General features: G+C 38.3%; 2 protein-coding genes across 2 annotated transcripts; both read right to left on the bottom strand.

The window, feature by feature from the left end:
* Window positions 1-13,888: 13,888 nt before the first annotated feature.
* LOC140609400 (suppressor of cytokine signaling 6-like) lies at window positions 13,889-15,589 on the bottom strand. Its single transcript, XM_072784744.1, is given in 2 exon segments — window positions 13,889-14,778; window positions 14,781-15,589. Coding segments are annotated over 2 exon segments (1,398 nt in total). The 5' UTR covers window positions 15,289-15,589.
* A 1,645-nt stretch (window positions 15,590-17,234) lies between these two features.
* On the bottom strand, window positions 17,235-18,173 carry LOC140609596 (olfactory receptor 2L5-like). Its single transcript, XM_072784797.1, has one exon. It carries the CDS (start codon window positions 18,171-18,173, stop codon window positions 17,235-17,237), a length of 939 nt encoding a protein of 312 aa, XP_072640898.1.
* Window positions 18,174-22,977: the final 4,804 nt, after the last annotated feature.

Below are 22,977 nucleotides of genomic sequence, written 5' to 3'. Positions count from 1 at the left end.
TGAGAGATGAAGAGGGACACTATATCCTACTTAAAGGATCTATCCAAGAAGAGGACTTAACAATCATCAATATATATGCCCGAATGTGGGAGCTGCCAAATATATCAATCAATTAATAATCAATTATTTTTCTAAAAATGCCTTGGTGCAGACAAATTCTCACATTTTCAGTACCATTTGCATTCATTAAAATCCTGTATAATTTATCACAGGGAATTATTATTATTATTATTTTTATTTTTTAACCATATTTTCATGAACTCAGTATCATTTAGTGTAGACCTTACTTTTATATACAATAAATCCAGAAAACAGGTTCATAGGTGTTCATAGATAATATCAATCATTCACGTAATATCAATTCTACCATATTTACTAACATTTCACAATAGATTATAAGGTATTATACCAATTCTTTCAAGAATTGCATAATGCTTTGTTTTAGGTTTAAAGGGAGTTTTATGTCTCTTTAAATTCACAAATATGTAAGCAATCTATTTACTTTTAGTTTTAATTGTATTTTTCATATAAAAACATCGAATATTTTTTATGTAATTTTTTTTTTTTTGTAATTTTATTTTTTATTGGTGTTCAATTTGCCAACATATAGAATAACACCCAGTGCTCATCCCGTCAAGTGCCCACCTCAGTGCCTGTCACCCAGTCAACATCGAATATTTTAAAAAATAAAAATATATAATATCTTGTAAATCAACTATAGTCAAATAAAATTTCCCTTGCATTTCCGTAGTTAGGTGCTTGAATGTATCAATTTTCTTTTATAAAAAACTATTAAAATAGTCTTCATTATTTCTAATATAAATTAACTAAGCATTTGCAGAAGTATCTCAATCTTAAATGATAAATAAGAATAAAATCCTGGGGATCCCTGGGTGGCGCAGCGGTTTGGCGCCTGCCTTTGGCCCAGGGCGCGATCCTGGAGACCCGGGATCGAATCCCACGTCGGGCTCCCGGTGCATGGAGCCTGCTTCTCCCTCTGCCTGTGTCTCTGCCTCTCTCTCTCTCTCTCTCTGTGACTATCATAAATAAATAAAAATTAAAAAAAAAAAAAAAAAAAAAAAAAAAAAAAAAAAAGAATAAAATCCTGTTAAGACATTTATTTTACTATCTTGCATATATACAAACTTACTGGTTTGGATAGATGACATTGGTCCTCCAGGCATCAAATGAATAAAGCTATTTTTTTGAATTGACTTTTTGAATATTTTTGAAACCAGTGTTTATACCTATATATCATCCCTGTCCTTGGTGTTTTAGAAAACTCCATGAAGAGTGAACAGCAATCATGATTTTGGGAAGTCTTTAGAGATTAAGGATAACACTTGGTGTTTTGATGTGTACTCACTTGGGAATGTCCACTGAGATGTGAATAATATAGGTCAAATCACCTACATTATTGCTGAGCATGGCCTTGGGCCAAAGTTTAGAAATGAGTTCTGATAACTTGTGTAGGTGTTTTAATGGCTGTGTTAAAGTGAGTAAACACATATTTTTATTCAGATTTTTAAAACATTATATCTCTCATGTATACATTTTGTATGTATTTTGGATATTAACCTCTTATTGGAAATATCATATGCAAATATCTTCTCCCATTCAGAAGATTGCCCTTTTGTTTTATTGATGATTTCTTTCACCATGCATTATAATTAAAATTATTTTAGTCCCAACAATTTATTTATTTATTTTTTTTTTATTTTTTAAAGATTTTATTTATTTATTCATGATAGTCACAGAGAGAGAGAGAGGGGCAGAGACACAGGCAGAGAGAGAAGCAGGCTCCATGCACCGGGAGCCCGACGTGGGATTCGATCCCGGGTCTCCAGGATCGCGCCCTGGGCCAAAGGCAGGCGCCAAACCGCTGCGCCACCCAGGGATCCCAGTCCCAACAATTTAATGTGGACTTTTGTTTCTCTTTCCAGAGAAGTCATCTCTAGAAATATGTTTCTATGGCCAATGTCAAGGCAGTAGTTTCCCTTTTGAGAAATTTTTTACTAAACCCATTTTGAGTTTCTATTTCTATATGATGTAAGAAAATGGTTCGGTTTAATTCTTTTTTTTAATAATAAATTGATTTTTTATTGATGTTCAATTTGCCAACATACAGAATAACACCCAGTGCTCATCCCATCAAGTGCCCCCCTCAGTGCCCGTCACCCATTCACCCCCACGTCCCGCCCTCCTCCCCTTCTTTTGCATTAAACTGTCCAGTTTTTTCAGCACCGTACACAGAAGAGACTGTCCTTTCTCCCTCTGTACATTCTTATCCACTTTGCGTAGATTAATTGACCATGTAAGTATGGGTTTATTTCTGAGCCATTTTGTTTATTGGTCTATGTGTCAGTTTCTGTACCAGCATCATTGTTTTTATTAATTTAGCTTCATAGTAGCTTGAAATGTGGAACTGTGATACCTTCAGTTCTATTCTTTCTCCTGGCTGTTGGGTTACCTCTCTGTTTTGATCACTGCTGCTTTTTATTTATTTATTTTTTAAGTTTTTTTTTAAATTTATTCATGAGAGACACACACACACACACACACAGAGGAAGAGACATGGGCAGAGGGAGAAGCAGGCTCCATGGGATCCCTGAGTGGCGCAGCGGTTTGGCGCCTGCCTTTGGCCCAGGGCGCGATCCTGGAGATCCGGGATCGAATCCCACGTCGGGCTCCCGGTGCATGGAGCGTGCTTCTCCCTCGGCCTATGTCTCTGCCTCTCTCTCTCTCTCTATGACTATCATAAATAAATAAAAATTGAAAAAAAATATTAAAAGAAAAAAAAGAAGCAGGCTCCATGCAGGGAGCCAGATGTGGGACTCGATCCAGGGTCTCCAGGATCAGGCCCTGGGCCGAGGGTGGCACTAAACCACTGAGCCACCAGGGCTGCCCTGCTGCTTTTTATTTAATTTTCAAAGCAGAAACTATACGTCTTCCCATCTTATTCTTTTTCAAAGTTGTTTTGATGCATGAAATTTCCATTATTATGTTATGTTGTGCATTACATGTATTTATTTTTATATGTTGAGCATCCTGGCATTCCAGGATTAAATCCAAATAGATTATAGTGTATAATACTTGTAATGTACTGATGAATTCTGAGTGTAAGTATTTTATGAAAATTTTATATAAAAACTGCTATCAAGACAAATATCACTTCTGGCTTTGGTATCAGGGTAATTTTGGTCTCTTAGGATGAGTTAGTATGTATGCTCTTCTCTTCTGGATTTTGCAAGTTTGAAAATAATTTTTTTGTGCACTTGGGAAATTAAGTGAAGTTACTTGGCCTAAGGACTTTCTTAGCTGGATTGGATTGGATTGGATTGGAATGGATTTAATTATTTATTCACTTTTCTTACTAGTTACAGGTCTACTCAACATTCTATTTCTTCCTGATTTAGTCTTGGTGTTGTGATTGTTTCTAGGAATTTGTCCATTTATCCTTGGATATCCAACTTGCTAATGTGTGATTATTCATATTCCGTTCATAATTGTTTATGCATATAAAATTCACAATAATGTACCCACTCTCATTGCTGACATTGATATTTTCAGCCTTCTTTCTTTTTATTCCCTGGTTAATATAGCTAATGTTTTGTCAATTTTCAAAGAACCCTACTTCAGTAATTCATGTTTTACTTTGCTGTTTTTCTGCACTGCTATAAGCTATCTGGTTTCCAATTTTTATTATTTCTTCCTTTTCATGAACTTTGAGTTTAACTTTTTATTCTTTCTTTAATGTGATTAAGTTATAATACTTAGTTTTTGATTTGAGATCTTTCTTAATTTTTAATTTTTTAAACAATTTTATTTATTTATTCATGAGAGACACAGAGACAGAGGCAGAGATATAGGCACAGAAGAAGTAGGCTCCCTGTGGGAAGCCCAGTGTGGGACTAGGTCTCAGGACCCTGGGATCAAAACCTGAGCCAAAGGCAGATGCTCAACCACTGAGCCACCCAGGTGCCCCATAACTTTATTTTTTTAAAATGTAAATGTTTATTGCCATGATTTCTTCCTTAGTACTGCTGTATCTGAACTTTGTAAGTTTCAGTATCTTTGTTTCTGTTTTCATATGCCAGAAGATATTTTTAATATATGCATTGTGATTTCTTAAACCTCTTATTTTTAATTGTGTATTATTTAATATATACATAATTATGGATTCTATTTTGATCTCTGTTACTCATTGCTAATCCTCATTACATCCTTTTTTAAAAAAGATTTTAGGGATCCCTGGGTGGCGCAGCAGTTTAGCGTCTGCCTTTGGCCCAGGGCGCGATCCTGGACACCCAGGATCGAATCCCACGTCAGGCTCCTGGTGCATGGAGCCTGCTTCTCCCTCTGCCTCTCTCTCTCTCTCTCTCTCTCTCTGTGTGACTATCATAAATAAAAAAAAAAACAAATTTTAAAAAAAGATTTTATTTATTCATAGAGACAGAGAGAGGGACAGAGACACAGGCAGAGGGAGAAGCAGGCTCTATACAGGAAGCGTGACGTGGGACTCGATCCCGAGTCTCCAGGATCACACCTGTGATAAACCGCTGCACCACCGGGGCTGCCCGCCTCATTACATCCTTATTAGAAAAGATACTTTATATGTTTTGACATTTTAACCTTAATTCAACGTATTCCATGGCTCAACATGGTCGGTCCTGCAGACTGATGCATATGAATTAAGAAAATTCCATATTCAGATGTTGTTTAGGAATGTGTTTTGTGCATATATATCTGTTAAAGTTGATTCATTTATGATGTTTTAAATGCACGTTAAAAAATTAACTTCCCTGATGGCAAGTGATGCGGAGCATTTCCTCATGTGCTTCTTGGCCATGTCTATGTCTTCCTCTGTGAGATTTCTGTTCATGTCTTTTGCCCATTTCATGATTGGATTGTTTCTTTGCTGTTGAGTTTAATAACTTCTTTATAGATCTTGGAAACTAGCCCTTTATCTGATACGTCATTTGCAAATATCTTCTCCCATTCTGTAGGTTGTCTTCGAGTTTTGTTGACTGTATCCTTTGCTGTGCAAAAGCTTCTTATCTTGATGAAGTCCCAATAGTTCATTTTTGCTTTTGTTTCCTTTACCTTCGTGGATGAATCTTGCAAGAAGTTACTGTGGCCGAGTTCAAAAAGGGTGTTGCCTGTGTTCTCCTCTAGGATTTTGATGGAATATTCCTCAAAGAGTTAAAAATAGACCTGCCCTAGACCTAGGAATTGCACTGCTGGGGATTTACCCCAAGGATACAGATGCAATGAAACGCCAGGACACCTGCACCCCGATGTTTCTAGCAGCAATGTCCACAATAGCCAAACTGTGGAAGGAGCCTCGGTGTCCATTGAAAGATGAATGGATCAAGAAGATGTGGTTTATGTATACAATGGAATATTACTCAGCCATTAGAAATGACAAATACCCACCGGGTCTCATTCATTTGGGGAATATAGAGGATAGTGAAAGGGAATAAAGGGGAAAGGAGAAAAAATGAGTGGGAAATATCAGAAAGGGAAACAGAACATGAAAGACTCCTAACTCTGGGAAACGAACTAGGGGTGGTGGAAGGGGAGGTGGGCGGAGGGGTGGGGGTGGGGGTGACTGGGTGATGGGCACTGAGGTGGGCACTTGATGGGATGAGCACTGGGTGTTATTCTGTATGTTGGCAATTTGAACACCAATAAAAAATAAATTTATAAAGAAAAAAATTAACTTCTATCTGGTTGTTCAATTCTTCAATGAAAGAGGGACACTGAAGTTTCCAACTATTACTGTAGAATAGTCTCCTATTAGTTTTCCATACCATTATTTCAATATTTGCTTTATATGATTTGGTAATCTTATATTTGATGCATATATGCTTAGAAATGTTAAATACTCTTAGTTTAAATTCAAAGGTAGATACTATATAATGGTTTTTATCTCTTATGAATAATTTTTTACTTAAATTCCACTTTGATATTAATTAGCATATTTTCATATTTTGGGAGTTATGCTTTGCATAGATTATCAGGCTTTTTGCAAATCATTTTATTTTCATGCTATTGAGACTTTATAAATATAAGCTGAATATCTTGTAGATAATTCATTCTGATAATGTAGGGCAAAATTGGGAAATTTGATCCACCTACATTTACGGTGATTTCTGGTGAATATGGAATATATTTTTGCCATCTTGTAATTTGTTTCCAAATGTCTTATAACTTATTACTTGAGCATATAGGCATTGGTCTATTCCTTTTTTTTCTTTATTCTGTTGCATTGATCAAAGTGTCTGCTTCTGTGATGATATCATACTGTCCTTATTGCTACAAGTTTTTAATATAACTGAAAGTCTGAAAATGAGATTTCTCCTGATTTTCTTGTCTTTCTCAAGATTGCTCAAACTATTCAATGTCTTTTGTGGTTCCATACCAATTTTAGGATTGTTTGTACAAGCTCTTTAAAAAAAAATCTGTTGTCATTTTGATTTGTTTTCCGTTAAATGCGTAGTTTGCTTTGAGTAATATAGACATTTTCACAATATTTATTTTTCCATTCCATGAGCATGGAATGTTTCTCCAATTCTTTGTGTGATCAATATCTTTCATAATTGTTTCATAGTCTTTAGAGCTGATAAAGTTTATCTCCAAGGATCTTACCATTTTTGGTGCATTGTAAATGGGATCAATCCCTTGATTTCTTGTTTTGCTGCTCCATTATTGGTGAGGAGAAATGCAAAAGATTTCTGTACCTTCACTTTGTATCCTACAACTTTATTGAATTTGTTTATCAGTTCTAGCAATTTATTGGTGTTTTATGGATTATATGTATAGAAATCATGCTATCAGAAAAAAAGGAAATCATTTTATCTTCAAATAGTGAACGTTTGACTTCTTCATTCCTCAGTTGGATGCCTTGTATTACTTTCTGTTGCCTTACTGCTGAGGATAGGACCTCCAGGACCATGTTAAATAACAATGGTGGAACAGTGTCCTGTTCCTGACCATAGAGGGAAAGTGTGTTTTTCACCATTGAAGATAATTTTAACTGTACATTTTCCATGTTTCACTTTTTTGATTTTGAATTATGCTCCCTTTATCCCTACTTTGTTGAATATTTTTATCATGAATGGATGGTGTACTTTTTAAAACCTTTTTTTGCATCTATTGAGAAGATAGTTTCTTATCATTTCTTCTGTAAGTGCGTGGCATCATATTGATTGGTATGTGAATATTGAATCAATATTACTACTCTGCTTGATGGTAGTGAATGATTCTTCAATATAGAGTTGGATTTGATTTGCTAGTATTTTTTGAGAATTTTTTCATCCATGTTCATGAGGGATATTGGCTTCTTCTTCTCTTGTTTAGTGGACCCTATCTGGTTTTGATATCAGGGTCATTCTGGCCTTATAGAATAAATTTGGAAGTCTCCTTGCATTTCTATTTTTTGAAACAGTTTGAGAAGAATACTTATTAACTCATCTTTAAATGTTTGGTAGAATTCCCCTGTGAAGTGGCCCTAGACTTTTCTTCATTGGATGATTTTTTATTATTGATTCAATTCTTGCTGGTTATCTATCTGTTCAAGTTTTCCATTTCTGACTATTTCAGTTTGGGTAGTTTATACATTTTTGAGAATTTATAATTTTTTTCTAGATTGCACAGTTTGTTGGCATATAACTTTTCATATTTTTCCTTACAATTGCTTGTGCATGTTGGTGTTGATCGTTATTTCCTCTCTCTCATTCATGATGTTATTTATTTGGGCTCCCTGTCTCTCTCTTGCTCTCTGTCTCTCTCTCTCTTTATAAGTCTTGTAGTAATTTATCAATTTGTTACCTTTTTTTCAAAATACCACCTTCTGTGTCATTGGCTGGTTTTTGTTGTCATCGTCGTTGTTGTTGTTTCTACATCATTTATTTCTGTTCTAATGTTTATTAGTTCCTTCCATTTATGGTATGTTTCCTTGGTTATTTGTTTTCTAGCTCTTTTATGTGTAAGGTTAAATTGTGTATGTCATATTTCTCTTGCTTCTTGAGTTAGCCCTGTATTGCTATATGCTTCCCTCTTATTACTGCTTTGGCTGCATCCTAAAGATTTTTCTGAGGTTTCAATTTCATTTGTTATCATGCATTTTTTATTTCTTCTGTAATTGCCTGATTGTATCATGCATTCTTAATAGGATATTCTTTAACCTCCATACTCTTGTGGAATTTCTTTTTTTTTAATTTTCTTTTGGTTTATTTCAAGGTTCATAGTATAATACTCAGAATATATGGATGTTATAATGTCAATCTTTTTGTATTTGTTGAGGATTGATTTGGGAGCTAGTATATGATCTATTTTGGAGAATGTATCATATGCACTGGAAGAGTATGTGTATTCTTCTTCTTTAAGATGAAATGTTCTAAATATAGTATCAAGTCCATCTGGTCCAGTGTGTCATTCTAAGCCAATCTTGCCTTAGTGATTTTCTGTTTAGGTGATCTGTCCATTGATGTAAGGGTGGTGTTAGGGTCTCCTACTATTATTGTATTATCATCAATGAGTTCCTTTACATTTGTTACTAATTGTTTTATATACTTGAATGCTCCCAACTTGGAGGAATAGATAACGACAATCATTGGATCTTCTTGTTGGACAGTCTTTTTATTTTGGTATAGTTTTCTTCTTCATGTCTTGTTACATTCTTTGGTTTAAGATCTCATTTTTTTCAAGTGTTGCTACACAGGCTTTTTAAAAATATACCTTTGCATGGGGCAGCCCAGGTGGCTCAGCAGTTTAGCGCTGCCTTCAGCCAAGGGCCTGATACTGGGGACCTGGGATTGAGTCCCATGTCGGGCTCCCTGCGTGGAGCCTGCTTCTCCCTCTGCCTGTGTCTTTGCCTCTCTCTCCCTCTCTCTCTGCCTGTGTCTTTCATGAATAAATAGATTTAAAAAAATATATCTTTGCATGTTAAACATATCTCCATCCCCTGCAGTATTTTTAAGACTAAATGAATCTCTTGAAGGCAGCATTGTGGGGATTTTTTTTTCCTTTCTTTAATCCAATCCAGATCCATAAGTCTTTTGATAGGAACATTTATTGTTTTTACATTCAAAGTTATTATTGACAGATATGTATTTTGTGACATTATATTTCACGTTTTATTGTTGCTTCTGAAATTCTTCTCTGTTCCTTTCTACTTTTTGCCACATTTTTCTTTATTTCCCCACTCAGAGTAACCTTTAATTTTTAATTTTTAAGTTTTTAAAAAGATTTATTTATTTATTTATTTATTTATTTATTTATTTATTTGAGAGAAATAGAGAAAAAACATGCAGGGTAAGGGGCAGAAGGAGAAACAGACTCCCCATTAAGCTCAGAGCCCAACACAGGGCTCAATCCAAGGAGCTTAAAATCATGATCTAAACTGAATTCAGATACTTAGCCAACTGAGACACCCAGGTTCCCCTCAAAGAGACCCCTTTAATATGTCTTGCAAGTCTAGTTTACTGGTCATGTGATTGTTTATTTTCTGTTTGTCAGGGAAACTTCTTATCTCTTCTATTCTGAATCACACCCTTGGTAGATAAACTATTATTTGCTTCTGATTCTTCCCATTTATTTATTTTTTAAAGATTTTATTTATTTATTCCTGATAGACATAGAGAGAGAGGGAGAGACACAGGCAGAGGGAGAAGCAGGCTCCATGCTGGGAGCCTGACATGGGACTCAATCCTGGGTCTCCAGGATCTGGCCTGGGCCAAAGGCAGGTGCCAAACCACTGAGCCATACAGGGGTCCCTGATTCTTCCTATTTAGCACAACAGATATATCATGCTGCTGCTTTCTGACTTGACAAGTTTCTGGGGAAGATCAGCTCCTAACCTTACTGGCCTTCTCTTCTAAGTTAAGAATTTATTCCTTCCTCTGCTTATTCCATTCTTATGATCTTTCATCCAGTGAGTTTCAAATTTCAGTTATTGCATTTTTCATTTTGGCATGATTGTTTTTTTTTTTCCTATTTTTTTCTCTGTTTGCTTGTTTATTGTACTATCCTCTGATTTTCTTGTAGTTTTATTTTTTTCAAATCAGGGAAGGAAGGATAAATAATAATAATATAATTGTGTGTTACTTCCAAACTGATTCATTCCCCTGCAGATGTTTTATTTTATTTTATGTTTATTGGAGTTCAATTTGCCAACATATAGCATAACACCCAGTGCTCATCCCATCAAGTGCCCCCTTCAGTGCCCATCACCCAGTCACCTCCACCCCCTGCCCACCTCCCTTTCCACCACCCCTTGTTCATTTCCCAGAGTTAGGAGTCTCTCATGTTCCATCTCCCTATTTCCCACTCACATTTTCTCCTTTCCCCTTTGTTCCCTTTCACTATTTTTTATATTCCCCAAATGAATGAGACCATATAATGTTTGTCCTTCTCCGATTGACTTATTTCCCTCAGCATAATACCCTCCAGTTCTGGGGGATTCCTGAGTGGCTCAGTGGGTTTAGTGCCTGCCTTCAGTCCGGGGCATGATCCTGGAGTCCCGGGATCAAGTCCCATGTCGGGCTCCCTGCATGGAGCCTGCGTCTCCCTCTGCCTGTGTCTCTGCCTCTCTCTCTCTCTCTCTCTCTCCCTGTGTTTCTCATGAATAAATAAATAAAATCTTAAAAAATACCCCCAGTTCCATCCACATCGAAGCAAATGGTGGGTATCTGTCGTTTCTAATGGCTGAGGAATATTCCATCGTATACATAGACCACATCTTCTTTATCATCTTTCGATGGACACCGAGGCTTCTTCCACAGTTTGGCTATTGTCGACATTGCTGCTAGAAACATCGGGGTGCAGGTGTCCCGGCTTTTCACTGCATCTGTGTCTTTGGGGTAAATCCCCAGCAGTGTAATTGCTGGGTCTAGGGCAGGTCTATTTTTAACTCTTTGAGGAAGCTCCACACAGTTTTCCAGAGTTACTGCACCAGTTCACATTCCCACCAACAGTGTAAGAGGGTTCCCTTTTCTCCACATCCTCTCCAACATTTGTTGTTTTCTGCCTTGCTAATTTTCCCCATTCTCACTGGTGTGAGGTGGTATCTCATTGTGGTTTTGATTTGTATTTCCCTGATGGACAGTGATATGGAACATTTTCTCATGTGCTTGTTGGCCATGTCTATGTCTTCCTCTGTGAGAACACATCATGGAGACCATTACCACAGAGATAAAAATCAATATGATTGGTTTTTTGTATCGATTTTTTCTCTGTGGTAATGGTCTCCATGATGTGTTCTATGATCTTCTCAAATCCATGGAGGTATCCTTAGGATTATTGCTTTAAAGTCTGGATCAGACATATTACTTCTATCAGTTTTGTTTAGATCCCTGGCCATGAGCTTTTCTTGTTCTTTCTTTCTTTTTTTTTCTTGTTCTTTCTTTTGGGATGAATTCCTATAGCTGGGATTTTGTCTCAGTCTCTATTTATGTTGTTGGTTTTTTTCCTCTAATATTTTATTTACTTATTTCACACAAAAGGAATGAATGCACAAGCAGGAAGAGGAGCATGTAGAGGGAGAGGGAGAATCAGGCTCCTGTCTGAAAAGAAAGCCCAACGCAGGGCTTTATCTCAGGACCTTTAGATCACGACCTGAGCTGTAGGCAGATGCTTAACTAACTGAGCACACAAGATGTCTGTTTTCTTTTCTGTTTAGGAATATGTGTTATATTTCTTGCTCTTGAGAGTAATGGATTTATGAGAAATAGGTCATTAATATCCAGTACCTCATGTTTCAGAATGTATCCCTTATATGTGCTGTTTGCAGTCTGCTGCTGCATTATAGCTGTTCCATCCCTCAGGTCAGTCACCTACAGAAGTTCTCCTTGCCATCAGTGAGCAGTGGTTGGACTTTGTCCAGAGTGTGGAATTTTTAACAAGGTTTGCTCTGGTCTGCTTTTTAGATGAGACTTGATATTGTTTCCACCAAGAATGGAAACTTTGCAGAACTCTAAGGTCAGTAGATGTGGTGCATCCAGGGGTTTGTGCTGGTCTTCTGGGAGTGGGGACCATGATGTGGCTCTTAGCACACTTGCCTTAGAAAAACATCACCAGTAAGCACGGACTTCATGTAAACAAGTTAGACAGCCAGTGTTAGTGCTGTGCTATTTATTGAAATTGGTTTAGTTTAGAGGCAAGAGAGGAAATGTTGCCAGCCAACTCCTCTGTCCCAGGAGAAGAGAGTCTCTGTTTATTTCTTTCAGGGAAGCCCTCCCAGGTAAAATAGTCTCCCCTACTGGGTCCTAAGCCATTTTCAAGCTTGCTTTCTTCGGACTGCTTGCCAGCCAAACAGTCCTAGAGAACTTTGGTCTCTATTCCAGCCATGCCTTTAACATGCCTCTGACTTTTAAAACTCCAAACTGTAGCTACCTGATATTGCAGGGATCTGTATTGGTCTTCTCCAAGAGTTAAAATGTGAAGTCTTCTCCTGGTATCTTGGGAAGCAGTAGCTTACATTATGTCAGCAATGTCTCTTATTAGTTAGTATGCTCTGTAGGTTTCCAAATTTGGAATCACCTAAGCTGATACCAAGATTTGGATGCTAAACTGACTAGGTGCCTCACATGTTAATCTATTTTTTTATTACATGTGTATCTCATCCATGAACCAAGAAATGTGCAACCATTACTCTGCCCTCATCACTGCATTTATTGATCAATCAAGTACCATGGCTCCATCTTGCCGTTCAGCAAACTAAGTCCAGAGATGTGGTGTGTTTCCCCTTATGCCATGGTATATCAGGGCCAATAAATGACCCAGTCCTCAGATTTCCTCCAGTACTCACTGCCTGAAATAGATGAAGAGTCTGTAATGGTTATCCCTGTCTATTCCACATCCCCTTAGACTATTTCCAATGATATCCACTGACAAAACAGCAGATATTCCCACGTTTGCATGGTTTGCATTCTAAGAATCCCCTCCTACTCACTCATTCTACCCTTCTCAAGGCTGGCCTCATGCATGTGTGGACTGTGTGCTTGCAAAGTCTCTTTGATTGCTTCAATGTCCTGTTTTTGCCATCTTGAAAATTTTGAACATTTTCTTTTTGAGTATACATGTGAGCAGAGGTACTATTCTTGGTGGCAGCACTGGCAGGTAATTTTGGTCCAGCAACAGTGCTGACATTTATGGGCTCAGGCAACATGCACACAGAGCAGTAACCCTGGCCTTGTCATAGGAACACACACATCTTGCTCAGGATGTTACCGGACTCCAAGGGAGTAGCTCTGTTGGGACTGGGTCCAGAGGTGTCGGTGAGACAGGAACAGCTGCCGAGGCAGCCACAATGGTGAAAGGGACCACTGCCAGAAGAGAGGTGGAGCTCTGCCTGGCTACAGCAGTGACTCATGATGGGGGCTCAGGCTGACTTCCATACTAAAGCTCATTCTTGTGTCATTCACAAAATTATTCTCTATCTTGCTTGAGAGCCAGTAGAGGATATGCTGTAGAGCTTCACAGTAATCCTTGTCTTTAAATTATCACAAATTAAAGCACACAGGTTGTCATTGCAATAAAGCATATTGGGAATATATTAGAAGTAATAATTATGTAATTATTATGCTGAGTGAAGTAAGTCAGTCAGAGAGGGACAAACATATGTTCTCTTTCATTTGGGAAATATAAATAATATTGAAAGGGAATAGAAAGGAAGGGAGAAGAAACGGGTAGGAAATATCAGAAAGGGAGACGGAACATAAAGACTCCTAACTACTAACTCTGGGAAATGGTGGTGGAAGGGAAGGAGGGCGGGGGCTGGGGGTGAAATGGGTGACGGGCACTGAGCGGGGCACTTGACGGGATGAGCACTGGGTGTTATTCTGTATGTTGGCAAATTGAACACCAATAAAAAGTAAATTTATTATTAAAAAAAAAGATCAACTATAGACGTACGCCTTTCCACATCTGGTTGTTAATAAAATCTAAACCTACCATTTGAGTGTTCAATTCTCGTGTGAAGTGTTTTGCCATGGGAGCGAAAGCTCACTCTTAAAAGGTGACGGACGTCAGAACTATCCCGAAAAGGAAAAGAGTCATGCGGCACGTTTGCTAGTTTCCCTTCTGCCTCCCAGCGTCTGATGGGTCCCCAGTACCATCCTTGTTTCGCGAGTTTTTTCAGCTCCCCTGTAAGGCTTGTCACGACCATGGGACCACTGCTCTGCATGGAGTCATACACTCTAGCGACCCCAGGGGCAGAATTAGGGTCAAAATTCAAATGACAGGGCATACTTTCAGCCACGTGGGCATCTGTGCCGGTGAGCCCAATGAAGTTCCTTTGGATTTGACTGGTCTGCATTGGAGAGACCAACGCACAACGGTGAGAGTGCGGGGCGGGGGGGGGGGGGGCGTCGTTATGACTTGCTCTGGGGCTCTGCCACTTGACTCCTGTGGTGCCAATCATCAAGCCGTTCACCGCCTGATCCACAAAGATCTCCGGGGCCACCACGAGGTCCTGCTCTACCTGATTCTCGTCTTCGGCAAAGGAGCTGCCTCCCACTTGCAGAGGGACCGCAGACACTTCCGTGGGAGAAGAAGCGTCCAGACTATAGGTACGCGGTCCTTCCGAAGGGTGCATCCCCTCATCTAAAGGCACGGTGTACTGAGTGTAGGCCTGGGCCATAAGTCCGATAACTACAGGCACATGTTCGTCCAGGTGAAGATGCAAGTCTCCATTCTGAGATTCCGAATTCTTCAGCGAGTTGCTGTGTTCCTGGCACACGCTGTCAGCCTGAAGGTCGTGAAAATCCTTCCGACCCCATTCAGGGCTGGGCTCGGACTGGAAGAGTGAACCAAGGCTTTGACTCTCACTTCCATTTTGATGCACGTGTCCTCAGCGTTTGTGGGCCGCAGAGGCCCTGGCGAGGGACTGTAGTGGTGGCTGCGGAGCAACGTGGACCTGATGCGCCTCTGCGCTCGCACGTCCTTGAAGACCAGGGGTGCCGAGGAGGAGGAGAAGGTGTCCTCGTCGGCAGAGCTCCCGGACCGTGTGCTGCCCTTGCCTTTCTGCCTCTGTTTCGCAGACAGCCGTCGTTTTAACGTACCCATTAGGCTTTTGCTTTTCGATCTGCCCTTCCCACCTTTCTCGTCTTCATTAGTGATACCACAGCTGGCCTTATCCTTCCCGTAGCAGTTACCAAACCAGGAATCATCTTTTCCAAAATCACTGCCTAGCGACGGTTGCTGTACGACCATGAAATCCGTTTCTTCTTTACTTTTATTCAAGTTGAAAGATTTTCGGAAGGTTTTAAGACTGATTTTCTTCATTATGACTAGTTACCTTCTGCAAGAGGATCACCTTCTCTCCAGAAGACTCTCCGCACACATCTGGAGGGGCTGCAATGCTGCGTCTAGGTACTCTTCCAGCTTCATAGACCCTTTGGAGCCATGCTCTGTTGGAAAATTTCAGGATGGCATAGTGACGTCTTCAGGTTTACTGATGCTCAGATAACGGTTTGTCTCCCGGGCCTTCAGAGATATGCCGTCTTTTCTTCTTTCTTTCTTCTCTATTAAACAGTCTGCCCCCAAGGACAATGGGATAACCACCTCTCCCCAAACACAGTCTCCAAGTGTGATGCCCGGCGTGGCCTGCTCTGCTTCCTCGCCCAGCACCGCGCGACTGCCCCGCTCGCCCCTCCTCTCCCGCAACTCCTCCTCCTGCCTCCTTCCTCCTCCTCCTCCTCCTCCTCCTCCTCCTCTTCCTCCTCCAGGAGGGGTGCACGGCGGCGGCAGCGGCTGGGCCTGAGCACCAGGCGGGAGCAGAGGAGCCGAGCGGGCCGCCCCGCGCCCTCCACTCGGCCCTCAGCGCAGGCGGGCGTCCAAGTCCATGGTATTTTGATAGGGATTGCGTTAAACGTGTAAATTGCCCTGGGTATTGCATTGCATTTCATATGTAGTAAATTAATTTTGAAGAAAAAGGTTTTTTTGCAAATGAGAACTCATATTTTCATCTGTGTTGTACCCTGTAAAGAGCATGGGATATGACCACTACCTTCTCTGCCAAATCAGGGAAAATAAAGATCATTTCTTCAGTTACCAGTGATGAGAAGTAATAAAAATCTACTTGAGTTGGAAGTTCACCTGAGCTGAGGGTTTTTTATTAGATGTGATAGTAGTTCCTGTGTTGAAAAATAATTTATCAAGGACTAAAATTGGTATATGTAAGTTGACCTCCCACTAACCTGTTTCAGGAAAACTATGAAACATAATGAGTGGGAAATAAAATATCACATGATGAACATGATTTTGTGTAAGGATAGCAGTGGCTATTGAGCAAATGGTCAGAGCATTCCCATTGGTGAATTTCCTTGAAACTGCTAACCCTACTGAACTTTCAATACACTCAGCTTATAATTGACCTCACAATTCTTGATATTTATTGACACATTCAAGTCCTTATACTTGATCTTTCAGAATACATGATATGAAATCGCTTTTCTAGGATTCACTCGCATAAGAGGAGCATAAACTTAGTATATTTTATTCAGAATGGTATAAGGATTTTAGAATCTCTAAGTCTCAGATACATCTTTCTAAAGATAAGTTGCCACAAGTTGAAAAAAAAGAAACTAGAACTGATTAGTCACAAGATATGAGAAGTTTTCTGACTTTCAATTAGATCTAAGAATTCAGGAACAAATATTTTTCCATTTAAATGTATTGGAAAATAAATTGAAAATACCTGAACTCTTATGTTGAAGAACATCAATTAACAATTTACATTTTTATTTTTAAATGAAAAAGAACCATTTTCATTTTCAGTTTCATTGAAAACATGTTAGCAATTATTGCAATGGAAATTCATGAGAAAGGGTAACACGAAAGAAAAGGTAAGTTTCAGAGTGAGAATATATATTAATATATATTATCTTGCAGGTAATATAAAATAATTGTGTCCAACATTAGTTATAATCTTATCTTCTAAATTTAGTCCTAGCACTGTAAGCATAAAATAATATTTTATGGGCAACCCTGGTGGCTCAGCAGTTTAGCATGACCTTCAGCCCAGGGTGTGATCCTGAGGACCCAGGATAGAGTTCCACATCTGGCTCCCTGCATGAAGCCTGCTTCTCCCTCTGCCTGTGTCTCTGTCCCTCTCTCTTTCTGTGTCTCTCATGAATAAATAAATAAAGTCTTAAAAATAATATTTTAATTACTGTACACTAATGAATGGGCTTATAATCAATGTTGCATACATATGTAAAAAGCTTTATCTACATTTTAACAAAGGAGATTCTCTGAATCAATCGTCTCAGGGCTCCCATCACCTCCTTGTTTCTCAGGCAGTAGATTATGGGGTTGAGCACTGGGGTCAGGATAGTGTAGAAAACAGCTAGGACCTTGTTCTCTGTTGGAGATCGAAAGGATCTCGGGCATAAATATGTGTAAACAAAAGGTGCATAGTATAAAGTCACTACAGTAAGGTGGGTGCTGCAGGTGGAATAGGCCTTCTTCCTCCCTTCTGTGGACTGCATGTGGCAGATAGCTAGGAGGACCCGGCCATAGGAACATACAATGCCAATGAATGGAAATGCAAGGAAGAGGATGGTGCTCACAAACACTGTGTACTCATAGACCCAGGTGTCCATGCAGGCTAAAGTCAACATGGCTGGGACATCACAGAAGAAATGGTTGATGTTCCTGGATCGACAGTAAGGTATATGGAAGGCGTATACAGTGTGGGCACAAGCATTGACTGAGCCCATTATCCAAGATCCTGTTATCATCAGCATGCATACTTTTTTGCTCATACGAATGGGATAGTGAAGAGGAAAGCAAATAGCCACATAACGATCATAGGCCATAGATATCAGGAGCAAAGCTTCTGCACCTGCTAAAGTCAAGAAAAAGTAGCTCTGAACTCCACACCCAATGAAGGAGATAGACTTGTTTCCACACACAAAATTGTAGGTCATTTTGGGGACAATCGTGGAGATATAGCTTAGGTCAATGAGAGAGAGCTGACTGAGTAAGAAATACATGGGTGTGTGGAGATGTGTGTCTCTGAAGATAAGAAGAATCATGGACAGGTTGCCAAACAGAGCCATTAGGAAAACGAGAACGATGACAATAAAGAGGAACAGGCCAATTCTTGTTGGTGGGAACAAGCCCAGTAGGGTGAAATCAGTTGATGTTTGAGTATAGTTTTCCATGGGACATTGATATAATTTTCCTGAAAGCAGACAGAAAAGTAAATCAAATATTAAAAAGAAAGTATTTTAAATAAGTCACTTTGGTCTTACTGTATCATTTAATCATACAGCCGTTAAGTGCATAATTGAACTTTTCTACTTTGGAAAACTGAAACAAACTTATTTAGTTACCTAGAGTTTAAAATTTTCATGTGACCAGTTATCAAATGGTCATAGTATGAAGTGTGCAGTTGTTCATTATTAGCAAATTATGTTTGATTTTTAAAACTATTAAGTACTGATAGTTGAGGTGAAAACTGAAGAAAATGCCAATGTGAAATTCATGTATAGCTCGCCTTAAAAAAGATCCATGTTTTTAGGTGATCTTTTTCCTGTTAGTTTGCTGTAGAAACAGTTGAAATTGGACATCTCGATTTCAGATATAAACAAAAAGTAATTTTTATTTCAACATCTAATACAGCTGTTATTTACTGTGAAAAATAAAATTTGCAGATGCAAGTATTATTAGCCTATGTCTTTTTCAGGAAATCTTTAAAGTCACTAAAAATGCCATGTGTGTGTGTGTAAACATGGAAAACCAAAATATAAACTATATCTATATATATATACATATGTACATATATATACACGTATATATACATTTATATATATATACACATATATATTTTTATATATGTGTATATTTATATTTATTCATGATACACAGAGAGAGAGAGGTAGACATAAGCATGGGAGCAGCGGACTCCATGTGGGGATCCTGATGTGGGAATCAGTCCTAGAAACCCAGGATTATGACCTAAGCCAAAGGCACATGTTCAGCCACTGAGCCACTCAGGTGCCCCAAAATGCCATATATATTTTTTAATAATTAATTAGGATATATATGTTTTGCTGCCATACACAAACACAAGTATTGCTGAAATCAGACGTTCATTCAAAATATATGCATAGAAAAAGCAATGTAAATACACAGAGTATTTAGTTATTTTAAGAATAAATGCTTTATTTGATGTCTAAGATGTACTTCTAAAGCAGAGCAGCCTATCAGTGTCTGTTGAGGAGCAATATTTCCTTCTAGAGTTTTCTTTACACAGTAGCATCAAATCAAACATTCTTTCAGTCAGGTAACATTACTGCTGAATCATTTGTTCAGAAAGGGAGACAGAATGTAAAGACTGCTAACTCTGGGAAACGAACTAGGGGTGGTAGAAGGGGAGGAGGGCGGGGGGTGGGAGTGAATGGGTGATGGGCACTGGAGGTTATTCTGTATGTGAGTAAATTGAACACCAATAAAAAATAAATTAAAAAAAAATTAAATCTTGACTGAATCTTTACTGTCACATACTATTTATGCAAAGTCATTCTCTTCTGTCTCCTCAACCAGTTTCTTTTTTTAAATATTTTTATTTATTTATTCATGAAAGACAGAGAGACAGAGAGAGAGAGAGGCAGAGAGAGAAGCAGACTCCATGCAGGGAGCCTGATGTGGGACTCGATCCTGGGTCTCCAGGTTCACGCCCTGGGCTGAATGCACCGCTAAACCGCTGAGTCACCTGGGCTGGCCATCCTCCACCAGTTTCTAAGTGATACAGTTCAAGTAGACCCTTCAACTAAATATCTATACACCACACTCTTGGTACGTTTCACAAATCTGCCAGAGTTCCTCCAAATACCATATGTTTTATGTCTCTCTGCTTCTCTAACATTTATATGACATACAGTACTCTATAGAACTTTGTCTTACTCATTTTTTCTTTTCTTTTTTTAAAGTTTTTATTTAAATTCCAGTTAGCTAACATACGGTGTAATATTAGTTTCAGGTGTACAATATAGTGATACAACACCTGTTGCTCATCACAGCAGGTGTACTCCTTTATCCTCATCACCTATTTCACCCATTCTCCCAACTCAGCTCCCCTCTGGTAGCCATCCCTTTGTTCTCCATAGTTAGTAGTCTGTTTCTTGGTTTACACCTCACAGTTTCTTTTTTGGCCTTATGATCATTCGTTTTGTTTGTTAAATTCCACATATGAGTAAAAAAAATACTTAAAACTTTCGAATTCTATATCAGTGTATGTATTTCATCACATATATTTGTTATTTCTCCCTCTTAATAAACAAATATTATGGTGATAAAATATATAAGTCAAAATAGAACAAGTGTCAAAGGGCATAGTGAGAGATCAAATATTTCATGACCCTTTGTTTTTTAAGATTTTATTTATTTATTCATGAGACACACACACACACACACACAGAGAGAGAGAGAGAGAGATTGAGAGGCAGAGACACAGGCAGAGGGAGAATCAGTCTCCATGCAGAAACTTGATGTGGGACTCGATCCTGGGACTCCAGGATCATGCCCTGGGCTGAAGGCAGGTGCTAAAACCACCCAGGAATCCCTTTCATGACTCTTCGAATAAATGAATTTAGATAAAGGAATAATAAGTCACTTAAGTGTAAATAAAAGGAAATAATATCCAAGACTCATTGAGGTCGGAGGAGGAATTCTCCACTGACATCATAAGTGAACGAGCTCTATACAGTAGGTATTTCAGACTTAAATATTTCCTAGATCCAAATGATGCCAAGTTTTTAGTAATTATCCACATGAGACAGGATTATTCATACATAAATGCACACACAGAAAGACATATTGTCACACTCACACAGGAATACAAAATGAACTAAAGTTCATTATATTATATTAAAATGCAGAAATATTTAATAGGACTCATATGTTTAAAGAAACATGAAATGTTATTAATTTACATTATCAACACCATTAAATAAATAAAAGGACTTGACGGGATGAGCACTGGGTGTTATTCTGTATGTTGGCAAATTGAACACCAATAAAAAATAAATTTATTATTAAAAAATAAATAAAAGGACATCTCAGCTAGAAAGAGATTCTTTGGCAAATCTGTTTATCTAAACCCATATATATATACATTTATATATTTATATATTTATTATTATTATTTATTTATTTATTATGTATATGATAAAAAGGTTAAGGAAAAGTTTTTTATTAATATATATTACTTAATTTTTAGAGAGATGCTGCATAGGAATGAGGGACAGGTTGAGTAATGAGAGAGAAGGAGTACACTTCTTCCTGACTGGGGACACTGTGTGGGACTCAACATGCACCTAGATCTCAGGACCCTAAGATCATCACCTGGGTTGCAACCAAGAGTCAAATGCTTAACTGACTGAGCCACCCAGGTGCACCATGGATTAAATGAATGTTTTAAAGATGTCCTAAAGAACCAAATCTACCAGAGATGAAAGGAAACAACAGCAACTGGATATCCACATGCAGATAATGAAATTAAATCACTACTTTACAACATATACAGTACTTAACTTGCATTGATCAAACAGCTAGAAAGGTAAAATTACTTATCTTTACAACATTAAAGATTATTATTTTGTAAAGTGTGCATAGCTGAAGAATTAATATGCTTATTGCCATTCATAGAAATATATTAAAATAATAATGGAATTAATATTATCAAAAGAACATATATATGATCAACCATATTCAAATGCCATACACAGAACACAGAAAAATAAATGACAAGTATTTTATTGCAAGATACTTTCTTAACAATTCTAAAGGTATTCTTGAAAACATTTTCTAAACGTTCTGAATATTGCCTATAATCATATGGTCCTAAAATATCTAGATAGAGATAATAGTAACAGTGATGAGAAGAAAGAACAGGGAGATAGCATCCTATATATAGAAATAGTAACTAAAATATCATCAAGTTTTATAAAAATCTATTTTTTTAAAGATTTTTATTTATCGATTCATGAGAGAAACAGGGAGGGAGGCAGAGACATAGGCACAGGGAGAAGCAGGCTCTTTGCAGGGGGCCTGACATGGGACTCGACCCCAAAACACAGGCATCAAGCCTTGAGCCAAAAGCAGTTGCTCAACCACTGAGCCACCCACGGGTCCCAATCTATGTAGTATCATAGCAATAAATACTACAAGATGGAGCAATGCTCTCAACCTTGCTATTTTATTTATTTATTTATTTATTTATTTATTTATTTATTTATTTATGATTTTATTTATTTATTCATGAGAGACAGAGAGAGAGAGATATTGGCAGAGGCATAGGCAGAGAGACAAGCAGGCTCCATGCAGGGAGCCTGACATGGGACTTGATCCCAGGACTCCAGGACCATGCCCTGGGCTGAAGGCAGGTGCTAAACTGCTGAGCCACCAAGGGATCCCTCAACCTTGCTATTTTAAAGACAAAATGGGATGTAACTATTTTAAAGGGATGGAAGAGGGAAAATGATTTAGAGATAATATTATATAGAGTGGGAAATTCTCCTTCCACACTGGCTGGAGTGATGAATTAAGAGATAGTATGTAAATGATGTATCAGATAAAGGGCTAGTTTCCAAGATCTATAAAGAACTTATTAAACTCAACACCAAAGAAACAATCCAATAATGAAATGGGCAAAAGACATGAACAGAAATCTCACAGAGGAAGACATAGACATGGCCAACATGCACATGAGAAAATGCTCTGCATCACTTGCCATCAGTGAAATACAAATCAAAACCACAAGGAGATACCACCTCACACCAGTGAGAATGGGGACAATTAATAAGAAAGGAAACCACAAATGTTGGAGAGGATGTGGAGAAAAGGGAACCCTCTTACACTGTTGGTGGGAATGTGAACTGGTGCAGCCACTCTGGAAAACTGTGTGGAGCTTCCTCAAAGAGTTAAAATTGGACCTGCCCTACAACCCAGCAATTGCACAGTTGG

The sequence above is a fragment of the Canis lupus genome, chromosome 18 (genome assembly GCF_048164855.1).
Source record: "Canis lupus baileyi chromosome 18, mCanLup2.hap1, whole genome shotgun sequence".
In the NCBI taxonomy this organism is placed as follows: Eukaryota; Metazoa; Chordata; class Mammalia; order Carnivora; family Canidae; genus Canis; species Canis lupus.
The sequence above is the reverse complement of the archived record's forward strand: the minus strand, read 5'-3'. Positions and strand labels throughout refer to the sequence as shown.